This window comes from Natator depressus, chromosome 27 (genome assembly GCF_965152275.1).
Source record: "Natator depressus isolate rNatDep1 chromosome 27, rNatDep2.hap1, whole genome shotgun sequence".
NCBI lineage: Eukaryota > Metazoa > Chordata > Testudines > Cheloniidae > Natator > Natator depressus.
The window spans coordinates 14567815-14587939 of record NC_134260.1 but is presented as its reverse complement, the minus strand read 5'-3'; the positions used below and the strand labels follow the sequence as shown (position 1 = coordinate 14587939).

The following is a 20125-nucleotide window of genomic DNA, read 5'->3' as shown; positions in this document are numbered from 1 at the left end:
GGGTTAGAGCAGGAGGGGCTGGGAGCCAGGACTCCTGGGTTCACTCCCCGGCTCTGGGAGGGAGTGGGGTCTAGTGGGTTAGTTTGGGGGGGGGCTGGGAGGCAGGAGTTCTGGGTTCTGGCTCTGGCTCAGGAAGGGGAATGGGGTCTAGTGGGTTAGAGCGGGGGTGGGGGCTGGGACCAGGTGTGTTAGGTGCTGTACAATCCTAGAATAATAGACAGCCCTTGTCCAAAGGAGCGTGCAGCCTAAGCAGACAAGATGGACAAAGGGCAGGGAAAGGGATAGAACATGCAAGGAGAAATACAAACTTACGTTCAACCTGAAGTGACAGGAATCCCCGATTCTCTGTCACATCCAGGATGTCAGACTAGATGATCAGAATGGGCCCTTCTGGCCTTTAGTTGGATGAATCTAAGTGCCCGGTTCTGTGCTCTGACCACTAGACCCCCCGCCCCGGGCTGAGTAGCTGCTGCTGCGCCAGTCGATCCCGTATAACACTTCCTGGTCTCGGGCACGAGCTTGTCTAGTAGGATGCTGGGACCTGCCTTGTGTCCCACAGACAGTAGCAGAACCCCTCTGTCCAGCTGGTCTTTGCGCTCCCCCCGAGGTCTCAGGCTGTCTGTACAGTGTGTGAGTGATAAACACCAGCTGTGGCTCTATCTTTCTCACCTTTTCGGGGCCTGCCTTTCATGGGTGGCAAATGTTCCGGGGGCCCCCAAACTGGGGTGCAGCCGGGCCGCTCCCGCAGCACTGGCACATCTCGGAGGGCACCGTTTTTCATTGTCACAGCACCGCTGGGTGAACGAGCACCTCCCTGGGAGCGGTTTCCCAGCTCCCCCTCAAGTATCCTGTGCAGGGCTAGCTCCTGCCGGTCCCCCAGACCCGGGGATGCCTGCGGACCAAAGATGATTTCAAGCTCCACCAAACATGGCCAAAGTACCCCAAAAACCAACCCCCAGCTCAGCCCAATGTTTGAGTTGAAAGGGGGAAAGGGCCATCCTTCTATTTAAAGGGGCCTCCAAGTCGGAGCTGCAAATCCTACCTTTTGGCACCTCCACAGTGTCAGAGGCGGCATGGGGGACGTGAGGGCCAAATGGAAGGGTTTGGGCTGGCAGGTGCGATTAGCTGTGAGTGCAAAGCGGTGCCCCACAAAAGAGGAGGCTGTGATGGGCGTGAGGGTGGGTGAAGAACCCCCCACTTAGCACAGGCAAGTAAACGATGTCCTTGCAGTGGACGCTGAGCTGGCTTCAGGCAGGAGCCTCTTGTACTCTGCTTGCTCCCTGGGAGAGATTAGCTACTCGCCTCCAGAAAGCCAGAGGACACCAGCCATCCCTGGGGAGCATAGAGGTCTGTCATTCACACCAGGATTGTTGCTGGTGTCAGCGAACTTTAGGGAAGTTCCTTCTTTCCCCATCCCGAGCCCATTGTATCCTCCCGGAAATGCACAGCTCCCCACAGCTTATGCATTAGGTAATGCCTCATGCCTAATGCCAACTCCCTGAGCTGCGAAGGCTGTTCCTGTTGCTTTGGGAGCCTCTGCCGTACCCCTTCTCCTTAGACCCGACTCAGAGCGAGACCCTAGGCAGGCAGAGAAGCCAGGCAGGTGTGTGACCTAAACCTGCCTTGTGTCAGTGCAAGGTAATTCCCACCTTGCCTGGACCCCTGTTCCTGGACTCAGTCCCTTTAAAATCCAAGCACCCGCTCACTGGGGGGGGGGTTGTGCTTCCTCCCGTAGATATGAAACGACCGCTGAGCCTGCCCCACCCTGCTGAGAACAGGACCCACCTGGCCGAGACGGCGGGGAGCCAGTCGGAGCAGCGCACAAAGCGGGAGAAGAAGCACCAGTCGTTCACGCTGTGCGAGGTCTGTAACATCCAGCTCAATTCGCCTGCCCAGGCGCAGATACACTACAATGGAAAATCCCACCAGAAACGCCTCAAGCAGCTCAACAAAGGGAAGGTGCCGACGGGCCAAGGTGAGGGGTCGGCCGGCAGGGCTACCAGCAGGGCAGCTGGAGCCCGGGGGCACTGGGAAGGGCTTGCCTCTGTCGCCCGGCCCCTGTCATCATGGGCGTAAGTTGGGGTGACAAATGGCCCGGTTGCGTGGCTGGGGTTGCTGCCCTGGACTCCGACTGCTGTTGCATATAAAAACCTACCGTCTCGGCCATCGCCAGCCTGCCCCAACAAATCTACCCAATCAGGGGGTGGGAGTTAGGGGGATACCCCAAGTCCCCAGATAAAGGAGTGTCTCCGCCTCCTATTGGACGCCGGTCACTCGCTAGGATCTCTGAACCCAGATGGCTCGGTGACTGTGCGGCCTGAGTTTGCTGCTCTTCGGTGTCCGCATGTTGTTCCCATGCATACACGAGCGCGGTCGCCAGCGCCCTGGGTCGCCAGCGCCCGCTCTGGTTTGGTTTGGGTGCCTTTTGCGCAGCTCCTGGAACTAGAGGTGCTGTGGGGGCTGCCGCGCCCCCTGGCTTGACGTGGTTTCCATCATATCCAGGGTTGACCGTTTGGTTCACTGGCTCTCAGCCCCCCCACTGAACACATTGGTCCAGCACCTCTGGCCTTTTGTGCACAGGAATGGCCATGCCGGCCGCCCTTGGGGATGGCGTAGCTGTTACGTGGCCAGGTTGCCCTGTTTGGATTCGGACAGTCTCCTCCCCGGCGACGGGGCTGCCTGTTTAGTCGTGTCATTTTATGATCTAGTTTCCCAGCCCACCCATCTTTTGTAACTACCTCATGCTGGTTACCTTCGGCTGGCGAAACTCATTCCATGTTGGTGCTAAGGGTGAAGGGTCAGTTTTCACAAGCACTGACATCACTGTCACAGGCAGGTTGGCCCTTGAAGGGGAAATGGGCCCCACTCCCCCGTGACACGACCTATTTGCTGCACCAGGTGGGGAGAAATGAATTGTCAAGCGATAGCTGGTCCTGTGACAAACCTGGGTGCTGCATAGCCATCCCTGGCCAGGAGGGGACACTCGAGAGGTGCCTGACCCTGCTTAAATGTCCCTTTTCAAAAGCGAAAAGTCAGTGGAAGTCATTGGAAATCAATAGGACCTAGGTGCTTCTGAAAAGTTTCACCCGCAATCCTTCTGCCCAGGGGTTTTGGAAGTGGTGACCCTAATAAAGCACCGTGAGGTACTGTGCAGTATTCACACAATGCTAAACGTAGATCCCTTAAATCCACCACAGCTGTCTTTTATGTTAAATTCTTTGCCATTTGTACTTTTCTGCTGCTCCATTTGGCTGTGCATCGTCAGGGCTCAGCATGGTGTTTGCACTGACGGGTCAGTGGACTGCTGATGGGTCACTGGTGAAATGCGTGCCGTTGTCTGTTGTTAGCTCATTTGGAGTCTCATGGTGAGCAAATAGTGATTTGTGACCTGCTGTGACATTGTCACTTGATATGTTTATACCATAAACTGCTCAGTTAAAAGCCAAGAGGTAATCTTTCCATTTAATTCAAACAGCTCTGCACCTGTGTTAGACCCAGGGCTATCAGGGAGTTCATGTTTTCCATTTTTGCTTCCTGTATTTATTGCCAAATTCACAGCTGCATAACTTATCTTAGCTGGCAGCCATCATGCTTGTCCTGAGTAGAACTTGGTGGGCATTGCTCTTTCACTTCTCCACGTCCAGATAGCCACTGGGTTGTGCTTAGTACATCCGATTTGGTGCCATATGGTACTGTGATGTAAAGTCCTTCGCAGAGAATTCCCATCGTGTGCAGCAGCTCCTCGTACGGTCCCAGTCATACAGTGCATGGAGGTGTCCTGGTTTTCCACCTAGAATTCTTCTATCAAACTCTTGTACGGTTGGGTCACTTCGTGTTTCTCATTTTGTTTTGCGAATGGGGAGCACCTCAGTTCTCTTCAAAGGCCTTTTCCTGCTGCTCCTCACTTTCGCTAGACGTGGGTTCCCCATAAAATGCATCCATTGACACGAAGCTCTTCACCAGAGCCCTTGTTTCACATTTACCCAGTGTGTTTGCAAATTCCTGCCAATTTTTCCGCAGTCTGGGCAGCGCTTGTGCGGCAGTTTCTCTGTTGTGGCTTCCCACTCTGTAAGGCCTGTTTCTGCCTCCGCTGATTTCAATGAAACTGCTTGCAGCCAAAACCAACCAGTTGCATTTCTTTCTGTTGAGGAAGAAGGGGGATGTTTAGCTCGTCGCTCCGGTGTATGGGTTGAAAGTTCTGTGCGTCCTGTTGTTTGTTTGTACGAGCCGCAGTTCAGATCAGGGCCCCATTGTGCTCGGAGCTTATGGACACATAGTCCTGACTTAGCTCTTTTATTCTAGAGCTTTTCATCTTTACGTCTCAAAGTGCTTTCCAACGGAGGGTCAGGATCATTACCCTCATTTTACAGATGGGGAGACTGAGGCACGGAGACTTTGATTTGCCCTAGGTCACTGAGCAGGCCTGTAGCAGAGCCAAGAATTGAACCCAGGTCTCATGAGTTCCAGTCCACCGCATTATCCATGCGGCCATGTTACCTCTCAAATATGCCGAGTGTTTCATGGGCAGTGTTTTCAAGCTGCTGTTGAAATGGAACCTCTTTAGAAAGTTTGTTGTTTTTAAGCAGCTTCTCTTTTTGGAGGTCCAAGTTCCTGGAATTGTTTATTGTCCAACTAGTATAAAAGGTTTCAAAGGAGCAGCCGTGTTAGTCTGTATCCGCAAAAAGAGCAGGAGGACTTGTGACACCTTAGAGACCAACACATTTATTTGACCATAAGCTTTCGTGAGCTACAGCTCACTGATCATGTCTGCTTCACAAGAAAACATGGAGTATCCTCCCGGCACGCAGGGTCACGTGTCCACTGGATTCTTCTGCTGCTACCAGAAGTTCACAGTGGTGCAGAATTGCATATTAACCAATTGCCAGTTTGCAACATAACTAAGTGAATACATTTCCCTGCCCCTGGACAGAGCCCCTGCTTAAATACAGTCAGCTTGATCATTCAGAGTCTTCGTCTTTGATTTCCTGGCTGGAGGCAGGGACGTGCCCAGCATCACCCCACGGGTAACTGACAGAGCTGGGAACAGAACCTAGGTCTGACTCCTAACCACTGGGCAGTGCTGTCTCTCCACACCTCTCTCCTGTCTCAGCAGCTGTTCTCAGGAGTTCTCACGGTGGCTGTGATACGTCAGTGTGGGGAGGGCGCCTTCTCCCCGGCCAAGTGGTGTTCCTTGGCGATAATAAACACAGATCAGTGGCTTTTCCTGGGTGGGAGGTAGGAGCCATTAGTTCTGCATGAAGCTTCGAGGCTGCTCGTTGGCAGGGGGGCTCGGTTCCCTTCGGTACTGTGCCTTGAGCTGGTCACCCTGGGCTCGGAGGCTGGCGCCGCCGGGTTGAACACGTAATGTACATTCTGTCCTGCAGGGGGTGCTGCACCAGGAGCCCCCAATCGCCTCCTTTTCTCCCCAGCCTAGACACTGCCGGGGCAGGCTCGGGGCCATGCCTGAATGGGCTTGGCTAGAGATGGGGTCCTACCAAATCGTCACGGAGGCTCGTGACTTCCTCTCCCAGCCAGCCAGTAGCCGGTGGGAGCCCCCTGCTCAGCATGTTGATCCACAAAGTCTCTGAACCTGCTCCAGTCCCGTCGCTTGTGTGGTAGCGGCTCACGGTCCCAGGTTCCGGCCCGTCTCATCCCTCCACGCAAGCAGGGTCGGCGTGGGTTCCCTTTGCCCGGTCTGGGGACGCGTTGAAGATTCAGGGCTGTCAGCTCCGTGCCAGACGCATTTGATACGTTTCGATAGAACTGCAGTGGGAATGGCGCGGTTCTGCTGTGCTCTCCGCACCCACTGGGCCCCCCACACCAGACCTCGCTCCAGATGCTCTACGAACCCTCCCTTGGTGCTGCCGTACCTGTCGGGGCTCACCTCCACCGTGCAGCTTGAAAGCAGAGTGTGGAAAAACCTGGAAACCAGTGCAGTGCAAAATGCTCCTTCTTCTCCGCCAGACGTCAGGCCAGATCCCCAGGTGGTGTAAACTGACGTCAGTGGAGTGACACTGATTCACATGAGCTGAGGAAGTGGCCGTCTGCTCTTAAACTGAAGAGTCCAGTGCTGCAAAGGGCTCTGGTGCTGTGCTGTGCTGGGTACCACCCAGAACGCGAACTGGACTCAATGGGATGCAAGCCAGTTGCAGGGTTAGGCTGGACAGCACTAAATTGCCCTCGAGATCAAATCCTTCCTGGTGCATTCACAGTGCCCAGAGCTGGTGTCTGACTGGGAAAGGGTGCAGGGCCTGGTCGACAGTGGAAGGACTCCTTCTGGAGAGGTGAGATCAGGCTGAGGGGGAGCTGTAAGGAGACGAGACGATGGCCCTTTGGGAGAGGACCCAGCACAGGGCGTGTGAGCCCCTTAGGTCTTCAGACGAAGGCTAAAGAGGGATTTGAACGGTTCTTACACCTGGTGAACTTCACCCAGTGCAGTTCCATAAGAAATGAGCGAACTTGAATGCAACTTGTTTGTTAAAGTATCGAAATCAGAGGGCTTTAAAAAGAGAGAATAAATGATATAAAATAATATGAAGTTGGATAGAGACTGAAGGTCCTTCTGGGCCAGAATTGTATCCTGGCAGACAGCTTGTCTGCAGCTAAATCAAAGGTAGCTTTTATGGTTACTGATAGATTTTTCTCATGATCTCCCTCTTGCTTCTGGGATTAATTCCACAAAGGCTCTAATCACTTACGTGGTGCAGCAGAGAGCTGTGGAAAGAATATCTCGGCAAACAGATACAATAATCAGCACTGTTACTATTTATTAACTGCACCCAAAAGTATCCCGGCGAAATCAAATGATCAGTCGCTGGGGATTTCCTTGTCTGGTAAACCCTGGATTTTTTGCTGTCTGACATTGGATTTCAATGCAGGAAGAAGCTGGGAAGCTGGAATGAGGGATGTTTTCGTTCCTAGGCTGCTGTTTCAAATCCAGCCTGGGTTAAAGTGACTTGTGCTCTTTGGTGCTGTTGCAAGTCCCATCCATTTTTATTTGTGTGGCTAGAAGCCCCAGCCAAGACCAGGGCCCTGTTGTGCGAGGTGCTGTACAAACACCGCGCAAGAGACAGTCTTGCTGCCAAGGAGCTTCCAGTCTAACTCGATAAGACAGACAAAGGACGTGAGGGGAAATTGAAACGGGGAAGTGACTGGTCCCAGGGCACAGAGCAGCGTTGGGAACACAACCCAGCTCTCCCGTTACCCGTTCAGGGCCCTCACCGCTCGACCACACGTTGCTACTGGACGATGGCTCTTGCGTGACTGATGAAAACAAACTTGGTGGGTCTCAGAGCAGTTCCTGTATCTGTGTTGCCCAAAGTGCCACATGCAAGGAGAGATTCTTGGGTCTACTCTGTGCAGGTCAGACTGGCGACCCCAACGGTCCTGTCTGGCCTTAGACTCTATGAGTAACTGGCAGTTTGTCAGCAGGGTTAGCAGAGAGGCTGGGGACTGAACGGGCCACAGAAACCGAGCTCCTTTCCGAAGCCTAGACATGCTCCACCTGCGTCGGCGCTGGGGGCTGTACGTTTGGGAAGGCTCTGTTGGTTCTGGACAGAATGCACCGTCTGTATGGGTAGAGAGACCTCCAGTCCCCAGAGCTGTCGGCGTGACCCCGAAAAGGGGAGTGAACCTGTGAAGAAGCAATTGGATTAGAGTGGCATCCAGTTGCTGCTGTAATTCACAGCCCTGCCCTGTGTCCATGGGGAGGACTGATTTCCATGGGGTGGTAACGTACTTGGACGCCTGGAGCTTGGCACGTTCCAGGGGAATGTTTTTTTCCATCCTATTCGGGCAGGTTTTGGGAAGTTGATGCCGTAAAGAGGAAAATATTAGGAAAATCCTTTGTGCATTTCAATTCCTAGTTGCTGTTTCTCTCCTGCGAACATTCAGGGGATCTTGCTACAGAGACCCCTTCTTGAGGTGTTGGTAACGTTTATCTGTGCTGCACTTTGGCTTGGGTCTCTCATCAAGCGTTCACGACTCCCAAGGACTTGCCCTGTTAACTATCTGTCTGACAAAGGCACGTATACGGCCCCCTTCACCATAGCACAACTCACCCCATCAGGCAGGCAGGGCTACTGCTCCCATTTCACAGATAGGGAATGGAGGCATGGAGAGACTAGGTGACTTTTCCAGAGTCACACAGGGAATCTGTGGCAGAGTAGGGGATTGAAGCCTGGCCTCCCATAGCCCAGGACATTGTGCTAACCCTGGTGTGTCTGGGAGAGTGAGCACGGCGCAAACCATGGGCGTGGATATTCTAACCGTGCATTGAACTGTCGCTCTCGTCTGTTCACCCTGCCGGTGATCTGAGCTTTTCCAGCATTGGGCTCCCCGTATCACAGCATCCTGTCTGCCCAAGCAGTGTAGCCAACTTCCATTGCAGGGTGCTGCCCCGAGTCCAGCTCCAGCATCCTCTGCCCCTCGTTAGCTCCTGGAAGGAAGGCCGTTCAGTCAAACACCAGCTCTGGTTCGGGCAACGAAAGCCTTCTGCTTCAGCCGCCCGCTTTTCTGCACTGGCCTGGGGGTGGCAGCAGTGCTCTACACGCCGTGACCCGACCGTGCTCGCTGAGATCCCAGCCTGGATGCAATTGTACAAATGATGCCGACGCTAATGTGATTTGTTGTAAACGGTTCAAAGTACGAAAATTGCATGCTCCAGCTGGGATTTCAGAGCCTGTATCCTGCCCTGAACCGAGCGCTAATCGGAGAGACGGTGTTTTCCCAGCAAAGCGGTACGTGAAGAATAAAAGATGCTGGGTCTGATGGATTTTTTTTTTCCATTGCTTTGTGCCATCGTTTATACCCCTGCATGGTGGATGCATGTGAAACACGGCTCTGACACCCACTCTGCAGTGGTGTGAATGACGGTACAAGACGCAGGGGAGTGGAGAGTCAGGCCCACTGCATGTTTCCTCCTTCTCTGCACAATGAGCCATCGACAGGTTGGAGGTGCAGTGCAGAGCAGCCCCTTGCAAACAGATCCCCCACACATGCTGCCCTCACGTTTCAGACCTAGCGTTCCAGCCGCCTGGAGTTTCCAGCAGAGCCAGAATTTACTCCCTTGCTGTTTTTGGCTCCTGAAATACAGTCCCTTTTGCCAGTGTCCCAGAAAAGTCATGGGATCTAAGCAGCCGTTGCGGCCGAGTTCCCAAAGCAGCCGTCCCTTGGGCCCTGTCAGCTCCCATCTTGCTGGAATGCAGCGAGACGGAGCATTCTCGTCTCCTGGCCCTTCCACTCAGATGCAAAATGACGTGAACTTGTCCTGTCTCCCTCAGCTTGGATATTGGAGTTAACAAATAACAACCTTTACTCTGAGCCGTTGGAATAAGGCCCCATCCAGTGTCTTTTCTGATTCCAGGAGTGCCCTCTCTCTGCCTCCTACCTGACGCTCTGCTGGCATTGCCCACTTCCAGCCCCCTGAGAATCCATCCGAGCAGTTAGCACCTGCATTGGGGCATGCTTCTTGCTCTTCTCAAAGCTGATGCTAGGTTGGGACAGGTAGACGCAGATCCCCAACTGGTGTAAATCAGTATAGCAGCTCGTCAATGCTCCTTGACACAGCTGCTCCCTCTTGCCCCCGTCGGGGTCTGGCCACAGGCATCATAAAGCCCCCGGGTGCTTTGGAATCAGATTCTTCCCCGGCCGGCTGTGTCTAGGCATGGAGCCGGAGACAGGCCCCACCACGCTAGCTCGGATTGAACTGGTGTGCGAACAATAGAAGCGTCACCCCAGCAGCACGCGCCACCCCAGGACGTACCCCGGGTCTCGGCTGGGATCGTGCCCCCCTGCAGTGGGCTTGTACGACTCCATCTTGGGTCTGCAATCCCCAAACGCCCTGGCAGGGTCGACTCACCAGGTAGGTAACCTGAGTCCCATGTACAGATCTTCCAGGTGAGCCCCTTCAATTCACGTCCCCTCTGCCCCCGCAAGATCCAAGGCTGCTGCGGTCTCCTGGGGGGGAAATTCCTCCCTGCCCATGCAAAGGCACTGGAAGGGCCCAGCCTCGCTTCCCAGAGCTCGTGGCATCTCCGCTCCCCGTTAATGCTGTTTCCTGACGTGCCCCACGGAAATACAGCCTGGAACTTACTTGCCCTTGACAAAGGGAAAGAGGTGGGGTTTCTCCAATTAGCTGTCAAAGTGTCTGCCAGGGCTCATTTGCAGGGCAGCGGAGTTGAGATGAGTGAAGAATCCATGTGGTGGCTCGGGTCATTGTTGCTCTGCACTGACGGTCGTGGGCCATTGGATACTGTGCGTATAAAACGAGCCCCCATGACGCTCCAGCTACCACACTAGTTCCAGGAGTGGGATGGGGGCTCGTGCCTGGCCAAATTCTGTGTGTGGAATAACAATCTTCTGTTCTATTGCATTGTTCTCTCAGCGCTCACCAGGGGACCAGCTGATTCCAAAGCTCAGTGTGTTGCCGGCAGGCTGAGTGCTGAGCTCTTTTGGAAATTCAGCCACTTATTTAGGTGCCCCGGGGAATATAATCTCTTTGGAAAATCTACCTGCCTATGAATCTGAGGGCAGGCACAGCCCCAAATCCCACTCTGCTCTTGCATGCTGGGCTTCTGCAGGTGCCTGCTGAGTTGGTGACGTGCCCAAGTTTTGGAGGCGAGAATCCAAAATGCCTCAGCAAAGGACGGAGGCTGGATTTCTGGGGGAAGGGGGGCTGGTAACGCCTTAGGCAGCCTTGTCACTCTGGATCAGGGGTGCAGCTTGGCGAGGAAAGATCTTCGTGTGTTTAAGGCACTGGACGGGGACTCAGGAGATCTGGGCTCAACAACTTATTCTGCTCCTGGCCTCAGGAAAGTCACTTAGTCTCTCAGGGTAAATTCTGGTCTGGGGGTCCCGGGCTTGTGCACTCAAGTGTTTCCAATCCGGCGCGTGAGTGTCCACACGGCATTGGAAACCTCGGGTTATAATCGTGGGATCTGCGTCTGAGCCTCGTCTCGTGTGACTGTGGCCCCAAAGGCAGCAGTGACCATGTCCCTCTTTGGGATTAGGTCACTTTAGTTATTACCTACCAACATACTGGCTTTATTCCCTCTATGTACAGCCAGTGAATTACCTTCAATAGACAGCAGGGGCTTCATGTGCTCTAACCGGCTGTGATCAAACCCAGTGTGTTGATTTAAACAATAGGCAAAGATACAGGATTGCAGACTAGGAGGTAAATGAGGCCTTCCAGGCGCACACGATTTGCCATTCAAACAGCGTCCTTAAAAGCTGTAATACTTCCCGCGTGTGCCCTGGCTGCCGAGCTGGGGAAATGTCTGCGATGCTGGGCGAGCAGAAGGTCCACTCCCCCTGCTGATCTAAAGTTACAGTGACGGACCAGAGTCGATCCATTTACCAGACCCCCCTGGAAGTCCAGGGTTCACATACAGTTGGACCCAGAGCCAAATCAACACTGGTTTGGGTTTCTCAGAATCCCAACTAGCCCTGAGAAAACCCTGGGCTGGATAGTCGGCGTGTGAATGGGAACTTTTACAGAGTTCAGGGGGCGCTGGGCTCTGAGTTTGGTTTGGGTTTGTCTGTACTAACAAGCCTGCTCCAACTCACATTAGAATCAAAGGAGAGACGCCCATTGGCTTGAGTGGGGGTTGCATCTGTTCCTTCTACAGCCCATTGCAGCCAGGAATCTCAACAGCGCTTTGCAGACATTAATGAAGCCACAAATAAACCCCTTCCCTTGGCCTGAAATTCCCATTCTGGGCTCTGCCCTGCGACCTTGGCTCTCTGGCTCAGCCTCGTTCTCCAGGGAGTCAGGTGGGAATGTACCAATACAGCCAAACCCGCAGCGCAGACAGAGCTCTCGGGGATCAGCCCCCTGCACTGAACTTCCTGGGAAAGGAGCCCGGTCATGTGTTCTGGGACTTGCTGGGCTCTGCCATGTGACAGCCTGGAGCCGCACCACAGAAAGATCCAAATGGGTTTTGTCGTGTTCCTGTGCAGGGAGAGAGGTGCAGGAACCTGATGTGACAGATCCTTGCTGATGTTTGGAAACCCATCTTCTGAGATGCCAACAGCCCAAGCCCAACTGAGCAAAGACAAAGGCGCAAATGCGTCCGGTGAGGCTTCAGTAGGGAAAATTAGCTTCTCTGGCTTCCCCCGATTCCCACAATAAGTTATTGCTTTCCTGCTTTTGGGACTTGTTTGAGAAATTTGGCAGGACACGCAAAGGGTACAGCTGGCCTCTGAGACATGCTTGCAGCGCTCATTTGCCTGGCCTGGCTGAGTGGGTTTGTGATTATGATGTCTGCTGACAGGTTTAGTTAGAGATACCAAGGCAAAAAGGACAGTTGGGAACCTAAAGGCTGATGAATGGGGATGGGGCAGCGGGGTCTCCGAGGGGACTGGGTTTCCTAGACCAAGTGAAGCTGCCGCATGATCCTTTTGTAAATTCCTCCTTAAAACGTACCTCTTCCCCGATGTCTACGGATCCCCCCTCGCCCCCCATCCAGCACTGGTTGGCAAGCAGCTCACTGTGACTTCTGCTCAGCTCTATTCACTTTGTCACCTCGGCCGCCCCACCCTGCCCCTTCCTCCCGCCTGTCTGGTAGGGTGTGAGTGCGCCAGGCCGGGGACGGTCACTGGAGAGGAAGGATGGTGCAGCCTGGGAACGGGGAGACCGGCTCTGTTGCAGGACTGGCTGTATGTCCGTGAGCCAGTCACATGGACATCTCTGGCCCAGACACTCCAGGCACCAGACTCCTGGTGGGTTCAGTGGGCATTAAGTGCTTAAATACCTTCAAAAATCCGTTCCTCTGGGCCGCAGGTCATCTGTGAATGACGGAGATAAGAGCATTTCCCTACCACCCTGGGTGGGGGGTGGGGGGTGTTGTGAGGACAAATACACTGACAATTGTGAGGCTCCAATTCTACAGTAATTGGGGCCCATTAAGTACCTACGGCAGGTAGGTTTGTTGCGGTTTGTCTGCATGGAGCCCTGCACAATCCTTGGCTGGTATTCCGAGTGCTACTGCAACCCAGTTAAGAGGAGTAGGTTATTCCTCGCACACTGAACAGGGACGTCTTCCTATTTAAACTCGATTCCCTCGAGCCCCGTCTCTGGGTGGGGGTGGAGAAAGCAATGGTCATTATCCCCAGCTGAGGCCCAGAGAAACTGTGGTGGAGCTGAGAATGAAACCCAGGCATCCTGACTCCAGGTCGTACGCTTTAACCAGATCCCTTGCGCCTTTCAGGTAACATTTCGCCACAAGCTGCTGCTCTTCTATGTGTAAGTTACTGGTTGGGCTGGTTTCCAGCAGCACCCCTTACGTGTGAATGCACGGCCAGGCCCAGCTCTCGTTCAGAAGACAGAGATGGGGTGGGGAGAAGAGGCACAGGAAAGTAGTCAAGTAGCCATGTTTTCAAAGGTATTTAGGCATTTAATTCTACAGATAGATGCTTCCTGGGGTTAATAGTGAGAGTTCCCCCTGAATCTTAAGGGGGTCTTTAATATACTCCAGGCTTGCCCGATGCAGCACCTTGTGCTATGCGTCATCAATACTGTTATGTAAACCAGTTTGGAGCACGAGTCCCCATGGCTCGTATTTTAAGCTGCTGTAAACTTGGTGAAGGACAAATGTACAGAATTCTGCTGCTCCAATAGATTTGGCTGCTCCATTCAACTGCAAGCAAAGACATCTGAAAATAACCTTCCAGATCAGATTGGAACAGCCCAGAATCTCTGCAGGAGAAATGGATGTTCTCTCACAGTACGTTTTCCTTTCTTTTTCTTATGTGGGATTTCTTCCTTTCCTGGTTGTTATGTGCAGTATGGTAGCACCTGGTGGCTCTCAGTGAGATGAGACCCCATTGTGTGGGGCGTTGTGTACACACGCACACACACACACGGCATAGCTACGCTGCAATCAGAGGTGTGATGGTGCTTGTGTAGGCTAGCTTTAACCCATTAACTTCTATTGATGCATGAAAGCAAATTGTTGTTGGAGAGGGAACCTCTCCACAAACTGTTACAGGAAAACCAGACTGGAATCAAAATGCTCTTTGGGGGAGACCCCTCTGCAGAAGGCCAGGGTAAGCCCAACAGGCCACTCAAGACCCAGTTAGCCCATGGGCGTTACGCTGGACCTCTGCTCAGGGTGTGTTTTGCTCTCTAACTCCCCCCGCAGATGCTCCATGAATTTTGCAAACCCTAATAAAAGTCCTGTCCTTCATTTCTGATGAATTAATAAATGCATCGTAATTTGTCGTCCATTTTATTATTGCAGAGTGATTTTCAGATATAAAAAAATATACATTGATTAGCTATTGACGTGTGCTGGGAGGTTCTTCCTGTAAACCGGGTTGCACAGGAGATCGGCCCCTCTTTCTCTGTGCATATGGATTTCAGCTTAATCATTTCAGAGGCTTTTATGGTACAGATTAGTTCATAAACTGTCTTTGGCATTTAAATGTGTTGGCCAAGGAAGATGCAGTGAAGTTATCAGCTGCCGCTTACCACCAGCATAGTTTGGGCAGGCTGAACAGGGCATGATGGGCTAGGTGCTAGCAGGTTCTGTGCACAGGTGACTGCCTGAAAACTCCCATGAAGTGTGATCAAATCCTGCCTTTCACCAAGCTCCACCCATGTGAGGTGTTCCACAAAGCATCCCAGAGTGGGATCTAAGGAGAAAGGAGCCAGTCCAGCATGCCACAGCTCCCTAGAGACCTGAGCTAACCCGGTGCGGATGATTTATGCTCCTGGCAGGATGATCCCACAGTGGCTGTATCTGGCCGCGATGCCTGGTTTCTGTGATACCAGCTGTCGGTCCTGTGGCCATTGGTGATGATCAAAAACATCACAAACAGTGAAAGAAGCAAGAGGAAGGAGGTCTTGGGGTGCAGGCCTTGGCCTGTGGGGCTGGCAGAGCTGGGTTCAGATCCTGGTGCAGCCATGGCTTCCCTCCGATGAGTCCTTTCACCTGTCTGCGTCTCCCTTCCCCGTCTGTAAAATGGGGCTAACGAGAGTGCTGTGGTATTTGGTGTTTGTCTTACAGTCTCAGCTGCTGGAGGCGTGTGCTGAGCCAGGGATCTTGGCTTTCAGCTGGAAAAGAAGAAGTTTCTAGCCCTTGTGGTTGTGGAGTAAACCTTAAACTGGAGCGTGCCGTAAAGGCTCAGCCTAGAAGGTCCCTCTCCCCTTCCACCCCCTAAAACAAAGTTTGGGTTTTTAATCTGTTTTCAAGCCTTTCTTATGATTGTTTGAGAGACTGACTCATAATTTAACTTTGTGTTTGTCCGATGTGTCTATTTAGACACAAAGCGCTTACAGTCTCTTATGATGTGGGTGAGCAGCAGCTAGCGCAGGGGGCCCTGGTTTCGGTTGGGGTCTCGAGATGCTGTTGTCATAGACAATAATTAATAAGTAAAAGGGTCCATTTCCTTCAGTGAATGAAACGGTAAGGAGTGGTGTGATTTCCTGATGCAGAATAACGTCCCTTTGAAACGAATCTGCACTGTACCCTCTTGTAAAGTGAAATCTACTCTGCTCTATACGAAGCTGCTGGCTAGGAATGAATAAAAGCAAATCACTCCAGGGATGCTGAGAAATATCAGGAAGAGCTCTTCCTAACTTGATTACAGAACTGAAAGTGACACGGAAGGTGACAAGCAACTGTAAATACCGAGACGGGAAAAAATACAGCTATGCGAATGCAGGAGGGATGCAGATCCTTTTAAGAACTGATTGTTGTCGGAAACAGTTCAGTGCATGTAAATATGGAATCGCGGCATTTCTGCTGAGTCCTTTGCTACCTCCGTCTTTAGGCGGAATTCCCTAAAATATGGGGAATAAAGGGGAAAGTCACTGGCAGTCGTTCGTGACTGAGGAGGGAGCAAAGGCTAATCCGTTAGCACTGGGGTGTATTTGAAAGGAAAAGAATAAAAACAGGTCTGCAGGTGTGCCACCTAGCAGTGACAGCAGATGGAAAGAGACAACTGGTGTCATTCAGATCTTCCCAGACTGAGGCAAGAATCAAAAGCCCGGCAAGCTGTGACAGGTCTGAGAGCTCCTGGAACAGTCTGGTCTCACTACAGCAACACTCCCTTGTAACAGGAAATGTTTGTATCGCTGCCTCTGATTCCAGAGAGGAGGCGATCGCTCACAGCCCCCCTTGAAGTCTCTGAAATGTCGATCTCCACCTGGAGAATCTGAGGAGGTGGGGTTGGGCTTTGGGTTTTTGGGTCCCCCCGGCACATGGTGGAGAACACGCTGCTCTGGGAGTTGTTAGGAGGAGGGCAGCGTGGGATTGCAGGGAGTGAAAGTTACTGGGCATGTGGGTTCCATTCCCAGCCCTGCTGCTGACTCACTCTGTGACCCTGAACCAGCTGAATTCATGGTGCCTCTGGCTTGCCTGTCAAACGGCTCTGATCATTTCCTGCCTTGCAGAGATGCGGGGAGTCTCAACCTCACATTGCAAAGTGCTTGGAGGTTTCTGGGGGGAGTGGGCTCTGCCTGATCCTCACAGTAAGGTCTTGTCACGGGTTTGGAAGAACGGATGGTTTTAGGTGAAGAAGGCAGCACCTGCTCCAAGGCAAATTGCTTAAATCTTTGTGTCAGATACTGCGCTGAAAGGGGCCACATAGGTACCTATACGTTCATCGGTGCATCTTCAGAAAATAGAGGTTTTCTGTTAGCCTTTGCCTAACTCCAGTGCTGCAGACCCTGGGGAGCCTTCAGAAATGTGCATCGCAAATAACCTAACAATAAAATAGGTACACTCCATCAATATTGACATTTTCTCAGGGCCCTATCAAGATTTATAGACTCGAGAGAGAACTATTGATCCAGGAGAAGCAGAGGCTGATCTGTGCTTTGTTAAGGTACATGACATAACAGAAAGTTTTCCCAATACCTGGGAATCCATTCTAGACTGTTGCTAAGGTTGCAGGGAAGGGTGGATGAGTCCAACTGGCTAATGCACCCACCTGCTCCCTAAATGTACTGCGCCCTCAGGACAGAGTGGGTATGTCTAGAGGAAGATAAAGGGTCAAGACTTAATCAAGGTGAGCTAACCTTGACCTAAACCCAAATTTTTCATAGTCTAGCTGCAAGGAAACCCCTCATGTCTTGAGTTTGCTGGTGGAGGTGGAGAGCGATACCTGTGTCCAGACTAGGAGAAAGGTCAGGGTTAGTTACAACAGGTTAGCTAACCTCAGCCACTCTTCCTAGTCTAAATATCCCCAATGCGGGCAGGTCATTGTGGTGGAAATCTCCATTTGTACCCACCTGAGCCTGCTGGTCCCCAGCTTTGTATCTTGTCCTTAACCCCGTGCAACACGCTGCCGAATCAGAGCAGTTGCGTTTTAGTCTCTGCCCCAAAGAACTTATAGTCTAAACAGACCCGACAAAGGGCGGGCGGACATGCAGAGGTGGAGGGGGTGGAGAAGAAGCTTGTCCGAGGTCACTCAGACCCTGAGTCTCCTGAGTTCCCAGTGCAGTGCCTTCACCCGCTGGACCAAACTGGCTGCTCCCTATGTCCTCTTTCCTCCGTGTTTCGGGCTGTGCCCTTCAGAGGGGAGGAAGGCAAGCGTTAGTAAAAAACCAAAACACAAACTGGGGCGGGGGTAGGCGAAAAGGCCGAGTGACTTGGAGACGCACGAGCAGAGATTTGTGGGTAGTGTAAAGCTGTCACTGTGAGTTAGGCCTGGCTAGTTAACCTGTTTCATGCGCACAGACAGCAAGTCGTAAGCAATATAGAGTTTCCGTCTGAAGAGATGCTCTGTCCTGGCCATGCTTTCTGTCCCTTTTCTCGGGGTGATCTCTCCTCTCGTGACGTGACGCTATCGCAGCATCTTTTTGCAGAGGGGAGAAAAGTGGGTCCCATCGGCTGGGGAGCTCACGCCGACACAGTGTGCGGGAGCCTGGTGTCCTGTCGCCCCGTAGCTGGGGCTTGCGAAGAGGAAATGTTTAGCTGGAGGGGCCCTGTCTTAGGTGGCCCATGACTGTAGTATCTGAGCCTCACAGTCGTTACTACCTTTGTCCCCACAGCCCCCATGAGGGCGGGCAGTGCAGCTATGCCAGCTTCATGGCGCTGGGCAAGTGACTGGCCCAAGGTCTGTCTGGGGCAGAGTAGGAACTTGACCTTGGGTCTCCAGAGTCTCAAGCTAGTGCCGTCCCCACTGGGCCTTCCTTCTCCTTCCCGACACACCTCATGTTGCAATGACTATTGTTAATGGGTTTTTTTAAACTAATGAGGGCAGGGAATATCCTCCTGTGTCTTTGCCCATGCCTGGCACAGTGGGCCCCGGTCCTGCCACGTCAGCAGCAGCAATCTGCCTTTATAAAGATCCTTGCAAACTCAAATGCTGGCAGTACCCTTGGGAAGTAATCTGCCCATTTTACAGATAAGGGGGGTCAACGTGCACAGGGGATGTGACTTGCATAGGTTCACACAGCAAGTTAGCTTCAGCTAAATTGAAATAAGCTTGGTTTTAACTGAATTGGGTGTGTCCCCGTGGCCTTTTGAACAGGTCCAGTGAAACCAGTTTAAAATCACATTCGTGAGGCTTTGTCTACACAGAGATTTGCACTGGGGTAAGGAAAGAGGGGAGTTGAAACTTTGGGTTTCAACTTTGGTTAAATCAGTGCACCCCCCTGTTTGGATGGGCACTCTTATTTTGGTTTGAGCATGGCTTATTGCCGTTTAAGATAAACTGAAATAAAAACGTCCACATCAGGTTTGCATCAGTTTAACTAAACTGATTTAATTAAACTGGTGCAAGTTTTCTGCATGTAGACAAGTCCTGACGCTTCCAGACACTTGACTGCCACCGAGAGCGATGCTTCTGCCTGCCTTGGGGGAGGGAGGCTCCTGGAGCCATCTCTGAGTTACGGGATCCCAGGGGAGGTTGTAGTGGGGAAGGGAACTAACTGCCTGCTGAGCTTGTGAGCAGATTCACCAGTAGGGGGAGATGAAAACAAAGTTCCCAATTTATAAGTTAGTTCAAGTCCTTTTCCTTGGGGCTGGCTTTATTAACACTCCTAGGTCCCAAAGTAGAGCAAAGCAACTCAAAAGCACTTGGTAACAACCACAGCATCCGGCTGGTGTGATGCCTGGCTGGGTTGTTAGCAATGGGGATTGACTCTGAGACCTCTGATCTAAAAGCACAGACAGCTACTTCCTGAGCGAAAAGGCCCTGCTCCATCAGATGTGTATCTGCACAGAAAGCAAATACTGAGTACTAACGAGCTCTTTACTCGAACAGGGAAAGGCAGAACAGGACCCAGCGGCTGGCAGCTGAAGCCAGACGAATTCCAGTTAGAAATACGGCAGCGGTTTGTAACCGGGCGGGTGACTGACCACTGGAACAAGCTCCTCAGGGCGCTGGTGGGTTCCCCATCTCCTGGGGTCTGCAGACCCAGACTGGTTCCTTTCTGGATGATGCTTTAGCCAGACACAAGTTACTGGGCTCAGGACAGGGGGAACTGGGTGAATGTAATGGCCTGTGATACACAGGTCAGACTAGCTGATCTAATGGTCCCTCCTGGCCTTAAACGCTACGAATCTGAGCAATCCAGGCTCATCAACCTCTCTATGTGGCCCAGCCAGGACTAGAGGCGCACAGAGCACCCCACGCAGCAGGTACGGGTCACACCAGGTGGGAGGGAATGGGACTGGAGAGGCCCTGCCCTTGCAGCCGCTTTCCCTTTCCATATATAGCCACGTTCCAGATCAGCCATGTGCTAGGAAGGGCAGCCATGCTGGGAGCTCCTCTCTGCCTTGTCACGCCCACCACCCAGCCTGGGTCCGAGAGTGGCAGCAGCTCCTGCCACACTCAAGGGATCGTGGTGTTGGACAACGTCTGCATTGGCACCTTGTGCCTGGGCTGCTGCTCCCTGCCTGGGATTTGTCCCCGCTGGGTTATCACAGTGCTTTTGAATAGCCACGGCTCCCACTCTGAATGTACGGCTGTACCTTTGTGTCTTTAGAGGCGGGTGACAGCTGCTGTCTGTGTTTCCAGGGAGATACGCAGCTGGGATGTGATGGGTGGCGGTGCTGCGCGCTCTTGACCAAACATCTTATTCATCCTCCCCGGGGTCCAGAGGGGAGGGGGGGGTTTTCTCCCCAGTGGCCCTGTTGGCTGCTTGTTCTGCTTGTGTAGGAAGTGGCAG

At 52.7% G+C, this 20125-nt stretch overlaps 1 protein-coding gene across 4 annotated transcripts in view; it reads left to right on the top strand.

The window, feature by feature from the left end:
* ZNF385C (zinc finger protein 385C) overlaps positions 1 to 20125 on the top strand; it is a 194551-nt gene that overhangs the window by 73776 nt on the left and 100650 nt on the right. For all 4 annotated transcript variants that reach the window (XM_074940638.1, XM_074940636.1, XM_074940635.1 and 1 more), the window contains exon 2: positions 1736 to 1975. In XM_074940638.1, coding sequence (XP_074796739.1) covers positions 1736 to 1975 — 240 coding nt within the window. The remainder of the gene's footprint in view (positions 1 to 1735; positions 1976 to 20125) is intronic.